General features: G+C 41.7%; 1 protein-coding gene across 3 annotated transcripts in view; it reads left to right on the top strand.

Annotated features, from left to right (window-relative positions):
- pde4d (phosphodiesterase 4D, cAMP-specific) overlaps positions 1-25,386 on the top strand; it is a 148,295-nt gene that overhangs the window by 55,536 nt on the left and 67,373 nt on the right. The window contains exon 1 of one of the 3 annotated variants that reach the window (XM_076731920.1): positions 2,727-3,742. The exons of the other annotated variants lie outside the window; for them this stretch is intronic. Coding sequence (XP_076588035.1) covers positions 3,480-3,742 — 263 coding nt within the window. The 5' untranslated portion in view covers positions 2,727-3,479. Of the gene's footprint in view, positions 1-2,726; positions 3,743-25,386 lie in introns of those variants that run through there. 3 annotated transcript variants of the gene reach the window in all.

The raw sequence follows: 25,386 nt of genomic DNA on the forward strand, positions 1-25,386 counted from the left end.
ATTTGTTGGTTAACAAACTCAGTCTGTCCTGAAGAAAATACATGTGCTTGTTGTAAGCTGTCATGCTTCTGAGCCCTAACTATATTACACTTATTATGAAGTTTTCAAAGTGGTGTGGTGGTTCATAGGTGCTACAGTGGATTTGAAAAGAAGTTTTTGTTGAGTGCTACCTGGCTGCTAACCTATGTGGTTGGTGTTTGTTGGGGTATTGGTGCATGGTTGCTCGGGTGTTACAAAGTGTTGCTCAGAGTTTGCGCTGGTGTTATGAGTGGTTGGAAGTGTGTTGCTTATGTGGCTGTCAGGGTGTTGTCATGTTATGAGGACGCATTCCATTTGGTTGGTATGTTTTGGAATGTGACTAAGTGGTTTTTAGGACATTGTAAGTGGTTTGTAGTTGGGCTGGTATAATCATGACATTTTAGTTGGATTGCCATACAAATAATTTTGATTAAAGATTTATCTTTTTCTTTCATTTCATGCCACCATTATAGTATAAGCCTAATAATAGTTTGATACACATACACCTTATGAAGAAGAAAAAACATTTATTGCCATTGAACATTGTAACAAAGAAAGTAAGATTATATTTCTGTTTGCCTGTTGGGCTTTGTGATGTTTGCTTGCCTCAACCAACTGTTGAAATTCACTTTCTACTTGTTGCAATATTTCTAACATTTGCCAGGTTTCTGTCCACATGGAAGTTAAAGAAAATTGGCAAATGAAATTTCAAATTTCCATCCACTACGGTTATGCGAATATTAGAAATTAAGCACCTTGAAATAAACAGTTGGTTGGAGCTAATTCTCCACTCAGGTGCCGTTAAACCACAGTAGAAGAAGGGGGTGCAACAAGATGACATCATCAAAACAGCGCCAGATGTTTTTGTTAGTTATCCAGCTGTTTTTATACAGGTGAATTGAAACGATTGTAATGATTGTGCAAAATGATTGTGATCAGCTCAGCAATCAGGCGATTGTGTTATAATTGTGACAGCCTTAGTTTCCAGGGCGTCAGTCGGTGATTGAGTTATGCAGTATGGCTACTAGTGTCGCCTGATGGTAAACAAAAATACTACGGTTGGTTTCTATTGTATTGGTGAGTAACTGCTATAATGGCTGATAATATTTTAGCATTTTCTTTTCAACATAACTTATTACTTGGATTGCCATAAACTGTTTTACAGACATTCATGGCCCCCAGAGGAAGAATCCTAATGATTCTGGTGATTGCAGAGCTTTTCATGTAGCGCTACCTACAGGTCAAAGTTCTGAGTTATCCAGTAAAATGTCTTCACATTGATGACATGAATTGGCACAAAGTTGGACCAAACTTTCATGGTTTCTAGACAGTGCATCATCATAACAGATTTTTCTTATTGTGCCACCAACAGGTTGATATTTTTTGTTGAGAGCGAATCGTTTCAAAACCCTCAAAGCTAAAGACATTCCCACCAGCCTCAGCTGCGTTTGCCAAGAACAAGTGTTAGCATTCTGCTGTAACATGCTAACCTAAAACGGTCGCCATAAACCTTATTACATATGTTTTTGTGAGGATGTTGCAATGCTGACGTTAGCATTTAGGTCACCACACCAACGTGCCACTGCTGTGTAGAGCAGTTAGCGTGGCAGTTAGTCTCATTTTCCTAAATCTCAGGAATGTGAACTGTAGCCAGAGAGGGATCCCCAGATTATGTTTTGATCTGTGTTTTCCCTTTTTTGTTCCTGCTTGTGTGGAATGCCTTGATGGGGAGCAGCTTACTGTATGTTAAGCTAGAGCTTAATAGGCAGCGCTAGTTTGAGTGTATGTTAAAGAACAGCTTAACACAAATAATTCATTTGATTGTGCATTTTTACATTTGTATTGGCATTATTAAGCCATCAGTAGTCTTGATAAGAAATGCTTGAAACATGACACTTGTGTGGCTTAAGGCCTGCTGCTGGGCCAGGTTAAAGCTACCCCTGTTGACGGCTGAAGAATTTGGTGATGTGTGTGCTGCGGGGCGCTTGTAGAAGCTGGATATATAAGAATAGAACAGTAAAATTGTTGACACCTAAAGGTACATTTTTGTGGTTGAAAGTAGAATGACTAAAAGCTGGTTGGAGGCAGGTGTGTGCTGGATTTCAGATAAGCTGATGGTCGGTAGGCTGAGGAGGGAAAAGACTAGGGGGTAGCGTGTTACGTGGAGCAGATGTGTTTTCAGCATATCTGCCCTCATTTGAAAAACTAATACAGCGAAAGGGAGTGGCAGAGGCTGGAGGCAAGATGATAGCATGCATCCCTCTCCTAGATTTTCTTGCATATATGCAAACGTTAGTAAAATGCACATGCTAATTTGTGCACATGCGCATATACAGGTGTACACATGGCATCATTTGCTGTTCCTAGGGACATCCTCTCAAGCTGAGTGCGGATTGAGGGTTACTCAGTAACTAACGGGTGCTTTTAGTGCGGTCTGCTGCATCGAGAAATGCACCCTCACAGATGCATGTGCTGCCACTGTCAGGCTCATGCATGCACACAACATTTTTGGGCATTGTTACTCAAGCTTACCATATCTCTCTTCATACCTCCCTGTTTTTATCCTCTCTATTGTGTGTACACACACACACACACACACACACACACACACACACACACACACACACACTCTCCCCCTCTCTCTCTCTCTATCTCTCTCGCTCTCTCTCTCTCACACATGCTCACGCTCTACTCAGCTCCAAAGGATCAGTAGCTTATAAACTGGCTGCAGTCAGCAGTCAGTCTCGCTGTGTAGGGAGAGGAGGGAAGGATAAATTGCTTCGACTGGATAGAACAGAACTCAACCAAGCCTTACTGGATTGAGTCATACTGGTCTATGGCTTTTTACTGGTGAACCAACACGCTTTTTGTGTTGGATTTTACCAGACAGAGCTGGGCTGTTCTGGGCTCAAATAGACTGAATTAGTTCAGCTAAACTCTTGCTGGGTTTGCTTTCACTGGACTGTGTTGCATTTGCCTGCAGGCCTGGCGGAGAAAGGGCAGGAATAGACGGAATTCCCTCTTTTTTATTTTTTTGCAACCCACCCTCCCTCTCTCCCTCCATCCTCCCCTCATCCTCTCTCTTGCACTTTCACAGCAGACATCCAGTGTTGCAGAGCAGACAAAGGCAGCAGCCCTCAGTGCTTCTGTTCATCTGCTGGCTCCTTTAAAGACGGAAAAGGATTTTTCTTCTTTTTTATATCCCCTGCTTTTGTACAAAGGGAGCTGCTGGTGTGAGGAATTACAAGCACAGCTCTTCAGTTGATCATCCAGAGGATTTTTAGATGTCTTTTTTTCTTTTTTTCCTGCGGATTCCTAAATTTTGAGGAAATCCTTGGACTCTGAGGACGAAGACTACATTTAGTGCGTGCATTGCTTTGTCTCTTGTATAATTTTGCTGCCTTTACTGTTAATTCATTTGGCTGGTGCTGGTGGTGGTGGCGGTGAAGCCGGGGGCAGGCATGGCCCAGCAGGCAGGCATGGGGGTGACCCACCAGGACACCCTGGCAGTGCCCCCCATGCCCAAACACTCCGGCCTGAATGAAGACCTGGTGAAGATCCTGCGGGAGAACCTGCTGCAGCCAGAGAGGCCAAGAGGACACCGGCGGTCTCCCTCCTCCATCTCTCCCCGCCTTTCTCCACGCAACTCGCCACGACTGCTTCGCCGCATGCTGCTCAACAACAACATCCACAAACAGAGGCGCTTCACTGTGGCCCACACATGGTGAGACTCAGATGGACAGATAGCACCTAGAAAATTGATAGCTTGTGTCACTGTTGTGTGATGGTGGATGGGGAGCTGCATAGGCGTATAAAGTGCATATGTGTGTTTTTCTTCTGTCAAGACAGCATGTGGTCTAAACCGCACCCATGGCAAACTTTCAAGGTCGGCACTGTGTTTGTTGAAGCGTGTGCGAAGAGGGTGGTATTTGTGATAAGCCATTTGAGATATTAAACTTTGTTTGCGGTTCAACTTGAACGCTTTCCTCTCAGAGAAATGGCAGGAGCGTGCGTGAGCAAATCTCTCTCAAGGGTTTTTCATATGAAGTCTCCTAGGAAACCCCCTTCTCACCTTAGATAACGAGTTTCTCCCTCGCTCTTCCTCTCTGGCCAGCTTAATCTCTTTCTATCTCTCTCCCCCCATGTGTCAGTTACCCATTCTTACGCCTCTCACTCCCCCAATCTTCATCTGCCCCCTCCCTTCCCATGCCGCCTCTGCTTTTACCTCTGTGTGATATACAGTTGTTCAAAATGTGAAGAGATAAACCCCAAAGCTGTCTGTCTTTTTAGGTAGGAAGAGTCATCCATCACTACATTTCTTCCCTCCTGCTGTGGTTTTCTCTCCACACCTGCCTGCCTGCAGTTTTTGACTATTAATTAGTCTTCTATTCCTGGCTGTCTATCAGCCTCTGTTGCACTCGCCCACGCCTCATCCCCTCCCTTTGTCTCATATCTATTCTCCATTTGATTTCTCCCCCTGTACCTCTCACCTCCTCCCCACTCTCATTTTTTCAGTCTCTTCCATTAGACACCTCCCTTCTGGCATCTGGATCGGGCTTGTGACGTAATTCAAAAATTCACATATTCTCACACATGAATTCGCATGTCGGAAATTCTTGACTCTGCTGCTTCCCTGTTCTCGCCCTTATTTCCCTTTTTGCTTCAGTCCTGAGCTCTGTTGTATGTTTTTATGTGCTTCACTTACTCTTACTCTCACTTTCTCCATTTTTAATCCCCCCATTTTGCTTTTTTATTTCATCTGTCATTCCTCCACTCTTTCGCATTTATCACATCTCCTCCCTGCTTCTTTCATCCTTCCCTCTTGCTGTTAATAGCTCAGGGAGATATACAGTATTACATGGCCCCTATAGCTTTTTCTATTCTAGAAGCACACTGCTTCCTGTGTCTGTATAATTTAAGTTTTATGAATTAATTATATGTGTGCAAAATTAAACTGTGCCTGTGTGTGTACGTGCAAATGTGGTATGAACATGGTTGTTAATTCAGATTATGTAATTTTAAACACCACCACCATTGCCCTCCCATGTGCCGCTTTAAGAAGAAAGCTATTTCTCACAGTTCCTTATTAAGATGCAGAAACTCTTTCATTCTTGCAATGGATTTTCCCTCTTCTGTTATGACGCTCAGCTCTGTCATCAGCGTGACAGTGAGGCTATAGTGAGCTTGATTGTTAAATATCTGCAACTGATAAAAGACCAGATAGCTTACATGTTTGAAATGCTGCTTGGAGTATGTGCGTGAAGGGAACATCTCTGTTTTATGGGGCAATCAATTTTGAATTGTTTCTCCAACTGCGGAGTTAGATTACAGTTAAATCGAAGATTCACACCTGCTCCCTTTTTGAGATCTGTCAATGTGCATTTAAGACCACAGGCTAAGCAGTAGTTTCAATGATTTCTAAGCACCTTCCAAGTATGTCTGAGTTCCCTATCCCTTCATACATTCCTGCAGACCTTTTCTGGATAGGGTGTTGCCAGATTGGACTGACAAAAAGTAGCCCAAAATATCTCAGAGGAACAGATTTATTGGAATAATCACTGGGATATTGGAATATGTCTTTCCGGTTGTGGAAACCACCCAAATAGTACAAAAAGTAGTCCAAATTACCAAAACCCAAAAACATTTTTACCCCCCCAACTGAGGAAAAAAATAGTCCATTTGGGCAGAAAACCACCCAGCCTGGCAAGATTGGCTGTTTATAAGACACATGCAAGGAAGAACTGTTTGTTATAAAAGAGAAGTGTTGGCATTATTCATCTTTTCATCAAAAAATTCATATGAAACCTAACACTGAATTTATTCTAGTAAGTATTGTTTGTACAGCCAAGTCCTGATGGAGACTATGTCTCTAGGCTGTAGAACACTACTGCAGTCCAATAGATGCTAGAAAAAAAAAAAAAAAAAAAAAAAAAAAAAGCCATACTGGAACTGCATCCTGAAGCACGATCAGTGACATCTTGACACGGAGCGACTCCCAGGAGATCGAAATTGCAGTTGTACAAATTGTTTCAGAATAAACTACACCAGCAGTACTTTTTAAATGTGTTTTTATTAGTTTTGGAGTAAAGATGAAGTTTGTGGCACCAAGCTTGCAGGTTGGCACAAGAAGTACTCACATCTTTTTTACTGAAGTAGAAGTAGCAATGCCACAGTTTAATAATACACTGTTACAGGTCATGCATTTGAACGGATTCATGTCAAAATATACTTGTACTGCAGTACCAAAGTACTGCACGGAAAGGTACTCGGCAAGCAGAGTGGTCTATTTCAGAATATCATGATTGGATAATAACTATGGATGAGTTGATATGTAAGCACATCAGTTTTAAATGTTTAAATTTGCTTAATCTGTTGTGATGCATCATGATGTATTAATTGATTATGTTTTGTATTAGTAATTTGAATTTGCAAAGTAACCAGTAGATAAAGGTAACCGAGTGGTTGGAGTAGTAGTAACAAATATTATAAAATGCTTCAAAATTGTATTTAAATACAGAGTATAGGTAAATGTACTTTACTTCACACCAATTTGAGGTTGCGGCTGGATGCCAGTATTTGTTTGCAAGACAATTTCATTGTTTTTTTTTTTTCTTGATCGAAATCTTCATCTGAAAGAGAGTCACCATTAGACTTTAAGAGTCTTTTTGAAATGTCAGTCTTCAGTTTCTTAAAAATCTCCCAGCTCACACTCATTCTGATGTTTATCCTTGGCTAAAGAATTTGATTAAAAGACTGTTCTGGTTTCCACTCACACGTTCTTCACAGTCAGTGTTTGATGCTGTTTGGCCTTCACCTGAGCGTGCTGCAGAAATCATCCACGTACATGAGATGGAGAGAAGGAATGTGTTTGCTTCCATGTTTCTACATGAATCTGGATGGAAAATGTGTATTTGTTGGTCCAGAGCTTGAGAAATTTTTTCACCACCATCCTAAAAAATTTTTTTAACTGTCCCAAAATGATTGTAGACAACCTGAGGGTCAAAATGTTGTTTCTTTAATTTATTATCATCTACAGTTGTGAGTTGTTGGTAACATAGTTTATGTACAGGACTTTGTAATCAAAGTATAACATTAACTGCAAACTCAAAGTACTTTTACCTCCAAACTGTACTCAGCAGATGTTCCTCAGTACATTTATTTACTGAAAACTTGTTGTGTCGTCACGTTAAAGTACAGTTCACTTAATGTCTCTGAGCAGAAACTGTGTTTTTAGCTCTGTTAGCTATTAACTCTGTTAGCTCTATTAGCTCCATTAGCTTAAGCTCTATTACAGTAGCTCCATTAGCTGTTAGCTCTGTTATTTGTATTAGCTCTGTTAGCAGTTAGCTTCATTAGCCAAACACACTGCACAGTATTGTTCACAATGTAGCATTATCAGGAAAAACAGTAGGTTGCATCCCCCATTAATAGTGAGATTACTGCGTCCTTTTGGATTTTAACGTGCAGGATGTGTGCCTAGCAACATCACTGCAAATCAAAACATCCCATAGTAACTATAGTAACTATAGCTGTTAGTCGTGAGTGCTGCCCTGCTCTTTGCATCATGACTGCCGGGGTGACATCAGAGCAAGAGCAGGAAAAGACAGTTAGAAGAAAGACTAACGATCACTTAATCACTGTGTAACTTGCTGGTCATGTACCTGTATTGTGTCTTGACATTTGAAAAAACAAGTGGGAGACAGAACATCAGACAGAGATAAAGAGAGTGTGGGAGGTTAGAAGAGAAATTGCTGTATTTGTGTGTACATGTGCGAGCAAGGGCACAGGAGAGAGACAGTTTGTTTGTAAGAGAGAGACACCATCAAATGGCTGTAAGCAGTCGGGAGGTTGACAACTGCAGTGCAATTTACTCCAATCACCTCCTCATTGTTTTACAGCTGCAGGGAATCACAGGGCCACTGCGCTGTAAATCTGGTGACATACACAGCCCTCAGTGGCTCCACTCCACACTTCATTAACAAGACAATCCTTCTCAATCGACCGATTGGCCTGATGTACTACGTTGCTGTTCTTATGGGCACAACAGTGTGAAAACCGTACTTAAATTGTTTTACAGTCACATTGAGAGTACTTGCATACTGCATTGCTGATTGGCTTCTCTGCTCTGGATGAGGTTGATCGGCTGTAATTAGATGCAAAGACATAGGATAAGGTGCTTTTTGGGATTTAGCTAATGGAATGGAACGATTTGAAGTCAGTGCAAAAGGATTTGGTCTCATTTTGCAGCAAAATTCTAACTCCAGACAATCCAAATTGTTGACAAAATGTGATGATGGTATAATGGAATTTTGAAAGATGTAAATATTTGAGCAGGGCTTAATTTGGCTGAGGGGATTTTAAGTAGAGTGTGGTAGTTCTTATTCAATTGTTGCCGGTATTATTCCAACCTAAGCTTCAGCACTGCGTCCAACAGCAGCAGAAGCATTAGGGTGGCTTTCTGTATGGAATTAAAGAGAGTATCTGCAAAACTGGGTGTGTTGACAACAGACTTAAGACTCAGTATTGCATTGTGCCTTGCTATGAGGGGATCTGTTTGGGATTTGAGTTGCTTTTAACAATAGCAAAGCCACACTAGCACTGCAGTCGTTGGAAATATGCACTCATTCGTTTGAGTGGGATGGAAGTTGATGGTAGTGATATGTGCAAACTGGTGACACTGTCTAAAATTTTCTTCACCGTAAATATATGGATGTTTGTATACAGTACGAGCAGCTGTCTTTCAGATACATTCATTACCAACAGACAGCACTTTCTCTAACATGCTCACGTGCTTGGTCTACAATACATGTATGGATACAGTATGACAGGAGGTTAATGGCTTTCAAGAGTCATGTCTGCTTCATAAAGATAAGACAACTATTGTTGGAAAAATGCCCCTGCATGTGCACATAGGAGAAGACACGATTGAAAATCGATTGCTCTCAGCTTTACAAAGGCACAATACATATAAACCAAGGGCTGAATGGCGTCCTCTCACCTTCAGGTGACAGGCTGGCACTCACGACTCAGTTTTTTCATTCTGTTCATCTGAATAACTCTGTCGATATCCTGTTTTCAACTTTCCTCCTCACTGACCCTGAGGTATTTTTAATGCTGTTGCACAACAACGTCTGATGCTGCATTGCAACAGTGCAAGTGTCTCTTTATGTAACAGGAGAGGGGGATTTCAGTGAGGGGAGAACAGGTGGCTCCGACCAGCGGTGCTGATGCCAGTGCTTCTCCTCTGGCTGAGTGGTCCGACTGGGGAGGATTGCTGGGGATGGCTGGAGGCTTAGACAGATGAATGATGGATTGATGGATAGCTGGATGAATGATTGATGATTGATGGGTGGATGAATGCAGGATGGGTGGGATGGAGGGGAAGAGGCAGAGCAGAAGAGAGAGATGGAGAGTGTGGGAGTAGAGGACCTCAAGCTAAACACAGTGGTGCTAATCTAGGCAGTGCATGACTCTCTGCTTCTCACTGGGTTATATCATCTCTCTCTGCATGTCTTTCCCGCTTTCTCTCTCACTTCTCTTTACCATTTCTTTCCTTAAGGCAGCTAGTGGAGTTCCTACAGTAATTGCTGGTCAAGGTCTCGCAATTTTGTTTTTGACTTATGGTTTGAGTCTGACAAAACATTCATTTTTTGAAAGAATTAGCTTGACAGCGATTAGAGGAAGTCACTGCTCCTAGCCAAGAAATCGTACAGAAAACCACAACTTTCACTTTGCTATTTTTCTGTGGATTAAACATACAAGATAGAAAGTGCCAGTGAGTTTTAGAGGTGCTGGTAGGCAGATTTTGTTTTTGAGAGTGGCAGGCTAGCTGGTTCCCGCTTAATGCTACTCTGAGCTATTTGGCTGCTGACGATAGCTTCATGCTTACGTATATTTCCCAAAACTATTCCTTTGAGCTGCCAAAGTTGTAGACTATACAGTGTGTGGAAGGTTTTATTATTTTGTTGGATGTTGATTAACAAATTTGAATTTTTTCAAGCAAACATGCCAAAATATTCAGATTTTTTGCTTCTTTTCTTTGTCGTACATGATAGTATTCTGCAGTGTTTTTGTCACATTAGTGCTCTTGGACATTATATTGGTCTTTTTTTTTTTTTTTTTCCCCTTGTTAGTGTAAATGTTTTTAGGGTAACAACGTGCCTTCAGCAAAGCCCTGAAATCCCAGCTGCCCTGGTGGCCCAAATACAAGATGTTCTTGTCCTCAACCTTCCTGGTAAATACAAATTAAATATGAGGTGGTTCACATTAAATCCAGCAGTGGCTTTTAGAAGCACGTTTCTGTTCCTCAGAACCTCGATATGGAGGTGGTTTTCACCCCTTACAACTGAACTGATGTGTTTGCCACTTACGACTGAAGCCCTCTTACTGCCCCCTCAGTGAGAGTGACTGCAGTTTTCAGAGTTTTCAGCCATTGCCAAGTGGGTATTCCATGTGAAATAGGACTCTATAGCTACCTCTGGTAGAGGCTTTAGAAGACATATCTATTAATACTCAGCACCATGTTGCCTGTTGTTCTTTCATATTGCCAGTCCATGGTCCATACCCTCTTAACATGTATTGTTTTCAGGCTGTAGCTTTGCTCAAGTAATTACCTTCCATTCCTTTGAGGTGGCTTTGGATTGCAGCTGCCATCCTGCTGTGCAGCAAGCAGGATTCTCCAGGTTTTATCAGCCCAAACACTGCTCACCACCCGGGAGAATAGAGCGCCTGTGATTTGCATACATATGAGCATTTGAGCAGTGTTGCTGCTGATGCTACTGTGTTAACAGTGCTGCTGGCTGCATGACACATCAGCACAGTGCAGGCTTTTCATTTGCAAAGACGGGCACATTTGGACTAATCACTGAGCTCACACACACACGGTTTTGCATACATGCGCATGACACGAACGTGCACTAATAGAGACATACTCGCTCTCTCTCTGCGATTCTCTCACTATTAGAGATTAGACAGGACCCTGGTTATATGACTCAGCTTTGACTTAGTATTCTGAGCTAGTGGCCGAGTCAGTGTTGGCTGAGATGAATAAGAAAACTAAGATTATATAACTGTGTGACTGGAAGAGACTGTGAAAGAGAGAAGAAGCATGAGCGAGAGAGAAGAGGATAGGGGAAGATTTTTTTTTTTTTTTTTTTTGATTTTTATATGCTGCAAGTGTATTTCAGATCCCACCAACTGTAATATATCACTTGTAAAAATGAAGAAGCCCCTTGGAATTACTGCTGCCCCATCATCCCATTTAATATGGAGTTAGAGAACAGAACTGAATTGATTTGGAAATTATTCAGCCATCAGTACCACGCTGCCCCATTCTAACTAGAATCTGTGAGTGTAGTGGCCACTGGCTGACCTCAAATGACAGAACAGTCATACATTATCAGAAAAAAAGAGCTCCGTTTCTATAGAGTTTTATGTCCAGTAGAACCGCATACTTCAAAGGAAGCTTTTACTGCTGAAAAGTTTCTACAAACCCTTTTATTGTAAAGAACGTTTGGAAAGAAAGTCTCTCCTTTGAAATTTTGAAAGGTCGCAATGAACAGACTCCCATACACTGTATTTGCTAGCATGTCCTGGAGTTTTATTTCAGTCATAGAACATTAGTTATACAATAATCAAACCCAAAATAAAAGCACAGCTTTTGTGAATCTAAAAAACAAGTCTGTGGTTTCCATGGAAATACATTTGTGCAGTTTTTCAGCTCACCTTTACAGTACAGCAACTTTCATTTCCTAACAAGTATCCAGGTAACACCACATCATCAGTGACACTTGGATAATGTGATCAGCCAACCAGATTTAGGCCTTACACCTTAACATTTTTCATCATTGGGCCAATCCATCAGTCTTTACACAATAGGAACTCTCTAACACTGTTGACTAATCTAAGTATCCTGACTGTTGGTCAACCTGATCTCAGGTCAGGATACGCATTTAACTTTTTAGAATCGAGCAACACATTTTGGTTTTATCATCATTAAACATGCATGACTGAGAGGATGTGTTAAAGCAGTGGGTTATATGTTGAAACTTGATATACACATAATGCGTACACTGTGAATGCTGATTGTGTTGTCAAACAGAAATGGAAATAGCCAGAAAGCAGCCCCTGCACTCTCTGTTGTAAGTGGATGTTTCCACATTTGTACGTCTGTGTCTGTCCAAGCTCCTGTGAATGTCTGTGGCCTTTCAGGTCAGTCTCCTTCCTCCGCTCTTCGTTTTCTTCACATCGTGATCATCAAGCCCAGCGCAATGCCAGAAGTAGTCAGGCTCACATCCATTACTTGTCAAATTCTGTAATCCTTTTGAAAACCAGTGGGGACACTAACAGCGCCTCCAGATCTGCTGGCAGATCTGCTTTTCTTTTTTTACCTGTTAAAAGTTCTGATATCACCCAGTCTAAATGAGACTGTCATTTTCCTGAAGCATGTTGATCCTTGTGACATTCAGCTCAGTTCAGCTCAGCAGGTCTTCACTGAACTGAAATAAGGGATAATGTGTATATTGATTATCATTTGCATCTGGATACATGAAAGCGTGTCAGCGGTGACGACTGTTCTACCAGATTTAATTAAATGATGACCAGAATGAATCGTGAGTTGAAGAGGCCACAGCTGCAGGCCTTCATCAAAGGCCTTTTGATATGTTGATATCTTTTTGATTCAACAAAATGACTGAAAGATTCTATCAGTGCTTGCTCTAACATGTCAGGCATTGATGTATTTCTGTTTTCATTCTGATTTGTATTTATTTATTTATTAGTGTATTAGAAAATGAATAGACCTACTGAATAAAGGAAAGGGAGTAAAACAGGATTTTTTTTCAGTAGTTAACCATTAGTTTATTTATTCAGTTAGGGGAAAAAAGTAGTGTGATCTCATGCCGTTTCACCTCATACCTTCACAGGTTTCAGAGGTCTATCTAATTAGTGGAGTGTTTCTGCTCTGCCTCCCTCCTTCCTGGCCTCTTTCCATCACACTCTCATCTATAATTCTCTTGCTCGCACCTTCATGATCTTCAGCTGTGTTTTATTTCCGCTGATTTCACCACCAGAACTTTGACTTGATTGCTAAGGGAGAATTCAGTTGCTGATTAGTGGGCTGCTCTGATAAATGCAGCTGCATCAGAGCCTCGAAAGAGTAGCCTGAGGAGGGAGAGAGTTGAGAAGATGATTGCCAAAGTTTTTTTTTTCTATATCTATGAATATCTTTGTAATGGACTGCAGATGGCCATGTACTCTTCTGTGCATATCTGATGCAGAGGTTGAGAGGTAGTGTGGATATATTTCCTTCCCTACAGCTCCATTCTCACCGCAGTTCTCCTAATCACAGAAAGACTCAAATGATGGTTGGGTGTGGCCTTAAGCCTTCGCTGTCATCCTCTCTGTGAGAGCCTAATTAGTCTGAGGTGAGATCCATTAATGATGCATGGCTGTGGTAAATCCATTTGTCATATCTGATTATAGTTGCCAAGCTCAATAACTGAAAGTATAACCCTCTCACGTCATAATGCCCATTACTCAGATGCCATTGGTTTAAGGTCTTTGTAGGTCCATGTCGATTCACATCTAGAAAAAACATGAATCCTGCACCACTGCTGCATTATTGGCTTCTTAAAACAGCATATACACTGTATATTTATAAAATCTGGTTTAGAATGCTAAGATGAACACACTGAAACGCTCTTATTTTGAAAATGTAGTCATTGCTAATCTCCAAATAAGAAAAAAGAAAAAACGTGATCTATGAAAATTACATGTTTGGTGTTGATACCTTATGTTCCAGTGATCGCTGCAGAGAAGACTCAGACTCGTCTTTATCACAAAGATGAGAAACGTGTTTCAGAGATATCTGGCCAAGGATGTACAGTAGATTTCTGGATAAGAAATAATGCCCTGAAGAAACTTGTCATCCTTCTCTGTAGAAAAAATGAAAAAGTCTGTCCTTGCTCAGAAAGTCGTGAGAATGTTTGACCTTTTCTCCACATTCTTCTCCAAACCTCTCTTTCCCTCTTTATCCTCCTCTGGCTACTACTCACACAATACCAATTCTGTCTGCATCCTATATAGCCTTTCAAGGCTTGTTCTGATTGAAGAACCACATACAAGGGCATTGTACAGTGTATTGCTCCTCTGAGGTGGGGTCATCTTCCATCATCTAATAAGATCCCCTGCCATGTTTCATCTCTTTGAACTTCGCTCTCGTTTTAAGTTGTTGTAAGCCGGATATGTAATGACATGGCAAGCTGCATCTTGTCGTCCATGCAGCAATTGCGGAGGCGATGTGGAACAGGAAGAGGCAGGAGTGGTACAAAGGACTCATAGACTCCTGTGACTCCTCGAACGGTCACATGGGGTAGGAAGCACGTGCCCTGGCTCCTTTTTGTCATTGCACAATTTCAAAAAAAATGTTGAAAAGTGGTTTAACTCTTGAGATGAAATGCAGATCACCTGTCAAACTGCAACAGGAGGAGTGATAAGGGAAATTCAATCTGCATTCCTGCCTACATTTTCAGGGTGGTCGGTAGCAATTTGTCAGTTTCTTTTCCGTTTTAGAGACCAACCCAGCTTCTTCAGTCCACCTTGCGTTTTTGCAAGTGGGGCCTCAGTGCACAGAGATAGAGTGTCCACCTCTGGCAGTTCTAATGAGTTGCATGTCCAATTAAGATGCAGCTGCCTCCTGTGTTGTGAGAGCCGTCCTGTTATTGATGTCATCCCTTGATCATTTTTCACAGCTGCTTCCAATATCCTGCTCTTTATGAGGGTGTGTTTTCATCTTTTATGTGCTTGCGCTTGTATGTGTGTGCAAATATAGACTGTGCAAATACATCTGCACCTTAATATGTGTGTGCATGTCTGTGTGTGTGTTCCCCTTTACAAGTCTGTGTGTTCTTGTTTGTGTAAGTACCTATCCTGATTACCAGTCTTCTGATGTCTGCCTGTCTGACCACTGGGGCTGTCTCCTCTGATTGCATTGATTCAGTGCCTCCACATGCAGTATTAAAAGACGAAAAACGAACAGCGTGCTCTGAGTATGAGGCAATTGGTCTGCACCTAGTTTCTCATGTTCCTCACGAGGCAGAGGGTGAGAGAGACGGAGGGAGAAACTCTGCACGTGCACGGCTCTATGTGTGTATAAGCGCGTGTGCATGCATGGATGATATGCTTCTCAGCATTCAGAGCTTCAGTGTAATGTTCATACTTGTAGTATGCCAAAATCATCTTGTGGCTCATGCAATATTATAACTGATTTCCCATCTACAGCCCTCTGCAGTACAGCTATATATTCAGATTATATCAAGGAGAAAACATGGAACACGCCTTAGGCGACCCGTGCGTTAGCACTGCATTAGTAATAGTTTTATTGTGATTAAACTGCAAATCAATTCATCACAACTTATACCATCAAGAAGCTGATATTCGGTTTTTGCAGAGCCACATTGCTGTTCAGGCCAGATGCTTGAGTGGCAGGTTTATCTGTGAGAGAGCAGATGGTTTGGAGGGATGAACGTAAGGCCTATACAGTAGGTGTCATGGAGGAGGAAAAGTTGAGTTGATGAGGAGAGCTGGGATGGATGGCGTAATTTTCTGTCAGGCTGCCCACCACTAAGAAAATTAGGAGTGACAGAGTGGATTTGTTTTTGGAAGAATCCCTAACAACTGTGACAGACCAGCTATGGAGGAACACCTCAGTTCTATCCCAGTTCCACTCTAAATACTATACATGTGTATACTTACACATGTTTTGAGTGGGGCTGCTGCTAATGATTACTTTCAATATCAGTTAATTTGTCCATTGATCAATTGATTCATAGTTTAGTTTATAAAATGACAGAAAGTAGTTAAAAAAAACGCTAAAAATCCATATGAAATGGATTGATGGTGGTCTGGTTTGACCTCCTCCTGCATTCATCTCGTTTCCCATCATATTACCATGACAAACAGTATGCATGTTAACATGTATGTTATGTGTATATGTAACACTGCTGTACATTTAAGGCTCCCATAGGGTTTATGCAGTATGCAGTCAACAGCTTCACTGTAGTCCTAGCATCTCATAAAGGAGCCTGTTTCCTGTTATCATGCCCCAGACGGTACATATTTCAATTCTCACATGCAATAACAGCACATCGTTGATATTAATATAACATAAATTCCAGCATGTTATTTGGTCTAATAGTGTTGTAATTGTCTGTATAAAATCCTGAGTGCTCAGCGGAGGAACATTAGCCTTAATGAACGGCGGTTCTCTATGTAGTACATGTTCTTTTGTATTCTGTATTGATAGTTTCCAGTGGCTCTCCCAACACCTCTCAAGACTTCTATTTATAGAAATAGATTTGTGATTGTGTTGCAGTAGCAGCTATGTGTGCTGTCTCTGGCTGCACTAACAAGGCCTTTTTGCTAGCTTTCAGGGAGTGTCTGGATATTGACCTGGAGTGGAAGGATTAGTGCAGGTACTTCAAACAGATCGCCGCCTCAGACCACCTCTCATGGCTTTAAACGGATGCTCTTGGCCAGAGCAGCTGTCAAACCACAGAAGAATGAAAAGATAGGGTTTGGGTTCAGGAGATGAGTAAGCCATGATCTGCTGGGCGGTTTTGACAACACCAATCATAGATATTTTCTCCCTATTTTCCAAAATATTTATCTTCTTCAAAGCCAACTGTATACACCTATTTTACCCTGGATACTGGCTTTTATCTCGACCGAAAGCACCCATCAGAGTTGGCTTTGATTGCTTTAACCTCACTCACATAATGCTACGTTTTCCGAGCTGTGAACATATAAATATCCTTTTTTTTTTTTTTTTTTGGCTTAATAAACTTGGATTCAGTTGTTGCTTTTTGACATCTCTTGATACCCGGTGAGGTTTTCAGCAAACTGAACAATGTCTGCTCTTAAATCCCAAAAGGCTCAGTAGCTTGGCAACATGCACTGCAGTGATGCCCACACAGAGTGTAAACAGGGAAACAGGAAACACACAGGAAGACGGTTACATCACGCTTCCCCTCACAAGACGCATAGACACGCACATGTATGCACACGCTCGTAATCATAATAACATGTTTCATTGAAGAAAATACATGTTAAGTGTCTCACACTAGGAAGAGATGTATATTTGTGACGTAAGCTGTGACGCTGCCCGAAACTAAGAAATATGGTCTTACTTATGGCTTGATGTCAGTTTGTCCTGTGGCATTTTGAAAGGGTTTCATTAGTGCAGTGGTGTTTGTAGGTGGAAAATGGTGGTGCAACAACCACTTTGGACAGAAGAATGACAAGAGAATTACAGATTACAGTTTTTGAAATGACCAGTGTAATTACAATGGCCAGTGTGTTGAGTTGTCTGCTGTCTCAGAGTGTAGATAAAGGCTTTTTTTCACTCTCTGACTCGGAAGCTTTGAATATCAGCACAGTGTGGTCATCACAGTCCGAGCCAGAGAAGGCTAAAAAGCAATGTTGGCTTTATCGGTATACTGTAGAATAATCAGATTTAGTAGTACAAGCTGCAGCTGCATCAGTGGAACAGGGAACCGGTCAACACACCCACCTCTGACATGAGCAAGAGATGGGGTGGTCCTAAAGTGTTTTGAAAAGCTCTGATGTTGGTGCCGTCCCCTTCTTGCTGCACGTTTCTCCCAGACTGCACTGCAACCGTTTTGTTTTCAAACTCCCATCACCTTTGTGTCGCCTCTGTGAGAGCTGCAGCTCATTTTGCAGACCCCAGGAGGGAGGTGACAAAGGCCGTTAGGCTGGTGAAAAACACCGTCCAGATGCTCACCTTGGCAGAGCTCAACTGCTCTAAAGTGAGATTTAGCTGCTGTGCATGGCCGTGCGCAAACGAGGCATCAAAATCTGCACTCAAAAGGTTAAGGCATGATAATCAGACTGAGCACAGGGGTGTACTATTAACTGAGAGTAAGACAGTTTTCAATGTCACAAAGGTGGCTCTCCTTTAACCTGGCTGGATCGCCATGATAACATGCACTCCTGACCTGCTCTGGAGGAGGTTATGTTCAGAGTTTCTGATTTAAAGTGGTGATACAAAATGCCATATTTTCACACATTCTTTTCCTGACTATATCCTTATATGAGCGATGTAAATCCTCAGCTGAGGGAGTGCGTTACATATGCAGACCTGCTGAGCTGTGCCCCAGTAAATGTCACTGAACAAAGCCGTGTGATTACAGCAGCATAAACTGTATGCATCACGTACGTGCATGCATTCAGTTGGTGATGCAGAAAATCATTTTTTCCTGTTTGCTTCAGGTAACGCTTTTACACAGCATATCATCTATTCACTAAAAGAATGATGAAGGCACTGAAACTATGGACTGCTATTATGTTTTTTTATGCTTGATCCTGATTTGGTGCCAGGTCTGTTTTACACTGTTAGTATCGCAGCTCATTGAACACCAATTAGAAAATTGATTCATCTTTTGGTATTTATCATCCTTCATAAGGGGACAGTGTGTGTATAATGTTTAAATGCTTTGAATGAGTATCTTAATTTGGAACACTGCTTGGCATTGGTGGCAGTTAGCCTGTTTTCAGTCTTTATGCTAAGCTACTTTAAGCTAACAGACTGCTGGCTGTAGCTTCATATTTCGTGTTCGTGTATCGAGCCCCACGTCTGCCCAAGAAAGCAAATAATCCAAAACGTCGACTGTGTTTTTGAAGGGGTCCTGAGTCAGTTTCAGGATGAAACTGTTCTGTGAAGCCACTGACCTCAAACATTTAAATAATGCCAGAGTAGCACAGCATTAATTAGGGAAATGTTTGTCATGTGTTTACTGTACCACTAAAATCCCACTTGACCTTTTGCAACTGACAAATGAAAATAACCTCTAAAATTGTCTTTTCTGATTTTTTTTTTTTTTTTTTGTCGTAATGTCTTACCCCTCACAGTTTGATTTAACCTCTCTTGTTTTTACTTTGTTGAGCAACATGACAACAATCACAACAAAACAGATGACATATGTGCCATTTTTCATACAATGCCAACGCTTACTGGTGAAGTGAAGTAGTCACACTCGTGTCCAGACCTGCAGAATTAATTGCTGCTAATACAAAACATGTCAGTGATGGATGGATGATGTTCTCATAATTTGAATCGTCTTTCTGGTGACATTGTCATGTTATTATTGTCACAATTAATCAATGTGACAGTACTCTTTTGTAAAGAGAATATCAGTATTTTGCCACAGGTTGAGAAAGAGGTGAGGAAGAGTGATTCATGAACTCTGAGTGACCTGGTCTGGCACAAAATCCCCTGCACTTCTCGCAGCCTGCTTTCAGAGTGTTTATGGCAATTTATATCCAGTAAATTGTATGGTCCTGATTTAGTGTTTTCTCTTAAGGTTCGTGGTATTACAGAGATCTCACACACCTATGTATATACCTCAAGATGCAGCAAACCTGTCAGTGAACAGAAGCAGTCAGAGGACCTTGGACATGTGCATCGCTCATTGATTTTCAAGGAGATTTGCGTCAATCCACAAGCCCTCTTAAAACTTACTCATTGGTCTGTGTGACAAGAGGCAGCTAACCTGGATATGAACTCAGACAGCATTAGGGGAGTGCTGTGTGTCTAAGCATGTTGGAAGGCTGTGTTCAAACCCCCTCTGCTTTTTATTTTTATCACTTGTGGAGAGATGACCTTTCTGCATCACTGTGTGCCTTCTCTGCTCCTAGCATGAGGTTTGATTGCATGCCTTGTCAACAGTATCTAATCCAGGGTGCTCACGCCTTAATTTCAGTGCTTACTCAGACTTTCTGTGGACCTTAAGTGCATCTGTTTTGTAAAGGTGTTATTTTAGGCACTACTTAGTTTGTTTTTGGACCTGTTAGAGGGATTTCCTGATAATTGGTTTCACCTATGCTCAAATTTCCAATGTTGCACAACTTCCAACACCAGCTAAGTTAGCACAGAGGGAGAGAGGGCCACTGTGCTAGACTCCAACCTTTCTGTGTTGTAATATTGATAACAAGCTTGAAGTAAGGAGCTAATTTTAGAATCTAATCTACCTTGATATTTGACTAAGGTAATAATGGCTATCATGCCACAGCTTCTCTTAATTACCTCTGGTGTGAGTTAGATTAAGGCACTGCGATGCCATGTCTTCCCCGTGGCATGAAATGTGCGTTGATGTCTGTGTGTGCGGGCACTTGTGTGTATGTGTATGCACTTGTCTTCATGTTGCCGGGGAATTGATTTGAGAACCAGAACTGCTTTATCGTCCTTTAAAATTGGTATTCGACAGAAAGCTTATCTTAGAAGCCAGAGAGGAGGAGGTGGAGGAGGTGGAAAAAGGGAGAGGAGGAAAGAAATGAAAGTGGGATCTGTGTCTTTTGCGTCACTGGCTTGATTCTGCATTGACTTCTTTGTTTATACTTAACTTGTTTCCGCTGGATGAAGCATGAGACTTGCATCCAGGGAATGGTAATCTGTGTTTCTGGAGAAGAGCCAGCCAAGAAGCCATTTTCAACACTGTACTCACTGTAAGGCAGCTGGTCTTCGTTTTATTCCACTGTTAAAGAAGACTGTACTGTATATTGGCGCACAATCTCTTGAATTAAACTGATTTGCAATATTTAAAGAAACAGGAGTAGTTTTTGTTATCATAGTAAAAGAGGTATACTGTTGCTTTTGAGCGTAAAACTAATTTGTGCTGGCTAACCCTCTTTTCAGTCAGGAACACAAATTTTAACCGTTTAGAGCAAATAATGGAATACATTGATGCTTGATGCCGATGGCGCTGCTCTAAAGATTCTCCCTGGATTATCTAAGCGGCTTGCTAAGCCAAAACAGGGAGCACAGTGCAAGAGCAAGAGCAATTGACAGCCTTGTTGTGAAAATGGTTGTGATTGCTGTGTGACTGATTAGAAACTACGACTCAGTCCGTGGCTGTCAGCTGATTGCAGCTGGGACGTTCGACCTCCATGTCCTGCGTGAAATAGCGCCATGGTTCATGATGTGAACCCACAACTGCACAGAGAAATGTCTTGGTTTGATCTTTGAGTAGAACTACTGTGGTCCTGGTTGATTTCCTTCTGAGGTTTTTGGGGCACATCCAATTGGGAGAACAGCACGCAGGTGGGATTACATGTTCTATCTGGCCTTGTGGTCCCCCCGGATGAGCTGGTGGACGTGGCTGGGAAGAAAGGTGTCTATCTTACCTTGCTTAGCCTGTTACCACTGCGATCAGGACCCAGATAAACAAGCGAGAATGGATGGATGGATGGATGGATGGATGGATGGATGGATGGATGGATGGACTGTGAGTGCCCTGACCTCAACACGATACACTGAACAGAATGCTCCTTCTCATACTGATTACAATCCAAACTACTTACTGCTGGAACATGCAAAGCAGACATTTCTTCCGAACAAAAAAAACCAACTCTGGGCTCCTTTTTGCTTAAATAATTGCTGACATATTTCTAAGCTGATTTCGAAATGTCTTTTACTGTGTTTTCTTTCTCTTTCTATCACAGAGAACAGCAGCATTTAATTTTTCCTCACATCACCATTCCCCTTGTTGCTATGTGGTTGGCGTAGACCAGACAGTTTATCTACAGGATGTCTTTCCTCTTTTTATCCCTCTTATCTTCTGCTGTTGATGCAATTGGTGATATACTGTACTGTAAGGTCTCTCAGAGCAGAATGGAATGATGTGGCCGTTTCCTGAGTCTACCAGTCAACATAATGTCAGAAATACTGATATTATGCAAAGCGCCATAAACTGCTCCATCTTAAGTGGACACATAAACAAGATAAACATGCCCATTTATCTTTAAGAGCTGAGGCAGCAAGTGATGGAGGATCTGCCATAAATCAGACAGTTGATTATAGCATGCATCAGCAAGTGAAACTGCATTTTCTTAAGTTGCTGACCAGTGTCTTTAGGTATGATGCAGCAAAAAGCATTTTACCATGAGCCGTGTGATGTACAAGGTGCAGCAGTTCTGTCATACCCCGGTTCCCTCATCCCAAACGCCATGAAATGCCATCCATGAAATCTTAAAGTGATGCAGAGCTTGTTTAAAATTTAACATTTGCTAATCATTACGGATGACATATAGACATATAGACATTCACAGACTGACTCTACATGAAGAGGCCTGTATTATTCATGTGGATGGAAAATGCTGTAACAAGCTGTGAGAGTAATTTGAAGATGATGATGATGATGATGATGATGATGATGATGATACCTTTATTGTCCTGGGAGAAATGATTGTGTGACAGGTTGTCAGTAGAAAAGAGTATGGCAGTAGTCTGTAAAACAACTGAGTAAAACAGGGGGATTTGAATGCAAGAAAGGAGGAGACAGCAGCATTCACTTTAAGAGCTGAAACGACCTCCATTAATCAGTTATTTGATTTAGCTGAAAAGTAATTGGCAGCTATTTGGATCTTTGATTCAGTGTTTCAGTAATTTTCAGGCCAAAATGCCAAAAATTCCCTGCTTCCAGCTGCTCAAATTTGAGGATTTGCTGCTATTTTGTGTCGCGTACATGTAGTAGTTAATTGAATGTTGGACCATTTGTCAGACAAAACAAACAATTTGAGGGTGTCACCTTAAACACTGGAATATTTTAATGGGCATTTTCACTGATTTCTGACATGTTGTTAAGAAAATGATACACTGATATAAAATAATTCCTAATTGTAGGACTAGCACAGGATTCCAGCACTGCATCAGAACAGTCCCTTTAATCCCACTGGGACTGGCCGTTCATCCCTTTAAAAGATTGGGTTACCTAATCCAAATGCTCAGTGATGATCAGGAGCAAGTGACAGAACATCGTTTGATTTGGGTCAGTATTATTGGAAGCAAATATGATACTGTGTGTGTGTGTGTGTGTGTGTGTGTGTGTGTGTGTTGGGGGGTATCACGTGAAAGAGTGACATCAATGCATACTTTCTATACATTTCCTTTCACCACTTTATTCTGTATAATTGCACTTATGTTCTGCATTACCAAGAGAAAAAATGACAAAGAGCTTGGTGAGTAAACTGCGTTGAAAGAGCAGTGATTAGCAGCTAATATCAGGTGTTCATCATTCTTGTTAGTCATGAGAGCTCCACTTGAGCTGTAAGCCTGTGTGTGGATCACTAAATTACTCAGATCTCACGCAATCATTTAGATATTTAGCAACCCTGACTTGAACTGAGTCAAATGTGTGTTTGTTACAGGCAGCACTTGTACATACGGTATGTGATCATTCGGGGTGGCGGGGTGCCAGACTTGGGTGCGCTGACATGTTTTTGCAGGTTGTCGTTTGACGTAGATAGACGAAAACATAATTGTGTGCCCCTACATGAGCATGTACGTACATGTTCTTCTACATATATTTGAGTGCACATGTTTAGCTGCAAATCTTTGCAGCTCATCCGGCCTATGTGTTCATATACATGTATGTCTGCATCTGCTTGTATGTGTGCAAGGCGGTAAAGGGGTGAAGCTATCAGCAATGTCTGCTAATGGTGGGAAAACAGTTATTGGTGGGTTCCCAATTGTAGAGACAGAGTCATGGAGAATAAGCTGCTACGATTAGGTAGAGCTCCGGTCTGGTATCTTTGTTTGTTGTGGAGCTTAAGTTCTTAAGCGAGTACTGCTTAGAGGTGAGGTCTCAGACTTGCATTCCTTCCTCTCCCTTTTTTTATGCCATCCTCCCCCTCCATCGAATTTTCCATTTTTCTTCCGCTGATGCGGCAGTGTGAAAAGACATGATAAGAGGGTTCTAATCCATGCCAGGAAACAAAGATGATGTTTTTTTAGTTTGTGGTAAAGTGGGATGCAGCACTAGAACCCTTTGCGTCACTGCTTTCTTGTTTGATGCATTCATTGTGGAATTGCCTATAAAACACAAGTGTGTTTACTGGGGAGAGGGTGCTTGTACACACACCCCATGTCCCTGTTGATTTCTCTGTCTCTCATTATGCATTCACTCTCACACAAGCATCACACACGCGCACGCAAATGCATGCAGAAATACACTCACAAAGACATGCAAGCATGCAAATCTCCTGCATACAAATCAATCATGAAAAGAGTGCACATGTAGACTACATGCATGGACAAAACCAAGAATCCTCACACTCTCGAGCACGCTCTCCTATCTGGGGCTTGTGATTAAAAGCCATCATTATCTTGCTATGGCCTTAATGAGAAGCACACACCTGTTTTCCACAGCTGGTCCCGATCACAAGCTGTCGTCCTTCACTCTGGTGCCAGACGGTTTGGAGGTGATAACTATGCGATGCTATAAATCACCAGCCGAGAGTCTAGTCACCACGGAAACAGGCCTTATTAGAACCATCTAGCCGAAGAGACTTGTCCTTTACCCCTGTGCTCAAAGTCCTGGAGCAGAATGGGCCTTAGTCACTGTCGCTTTCAGCCTAGCCTTTGGCTCTGAATGCATGTCGGAGAAGTATAGCATGAGCTCATCATGTGTGCAATCAAAGGCCCAGTGGTGTCCGGCTTCATGAGTCATGGAGCTTTTGCAGAGGTCACAAATGGGCTTAACCATGGCAGACATAAGAGAACATAATATTCTCCCTATTCTCCCAGTGCAGTCAGGCACATGCATTCATATGAAGACTTCAGTGTGTAATAAAAGGTTCTGGATTGGTTTCGTAAAGGAGCTATTTTTAGTAATACACAGGACAGTTTTGCCACATTAAGAAATGGGTCTGAGAGTATGAGAGTCCTAAGTGTCTTAAAAGCTGATGTCTTTGCTGCTCGTAAACCTACTACGTCTAGATAAATGTCACCACTGACAATTTGCGGATGGATGATGTGACATCTCCACCAGTGTCTGTCTTTGAAAGGCTTTTTGCCCCTCGAACGAGGCAGCTGAAAGACACTCCTGAATAATGACTGACAGACTGAGTGGACTCTGCTGCTTATGAAAGAGGCATTGGTGTTCCAGTTATGTCTTTCTTTTTGACTCGTTTGTCACCAGAATCAGTCATGCAGGATTTTAAGACCCATCAACTGTGATTAATTATAGTGCAATAAGAAAAGAAAAAGATATATGTGGTTCTACCCTGGAATCCGAGTAAAAATCATTGAGTCTGTGTTAAAAAAGTGAAACCAAATGTATATGCTTTGATAGCAAAGCCTTGGATATATATTCTATTACAGTGTGTAAATCCCTTGTTTTAATGTGTGACAGTCCTCCTCCCATGCTTCAGTAGTGACATAGTACAGTAGGTGTTAAGGAGTAGTTTTGAGTGTAAATTTAATGGCCAAATGTGGTTGCTCCTGGCTGCAAGCCAGTCAAGCAAGGGAGTCATTTTCCATAAGCCTGTCTGCCTGTGTGTCTGCCCTTTTTATTA

Source organism: Chaetodon auriga, chromosome 5, assembly GCF_051107435.1.
Source record: "Chaetodon auriga isolate fChaAug3 chromosome 5, fChaAug3.hap1, whole genome shotgun sequence".
In the NCBI taxonomy this organism is placed as follows: domain Eukaryota; kingdom Metazoa; phylum Chordata; class Actinopteri; order Chaetodontiformes; family Chaetodontidae; genus Chaetodon; species Chaetodon auriga.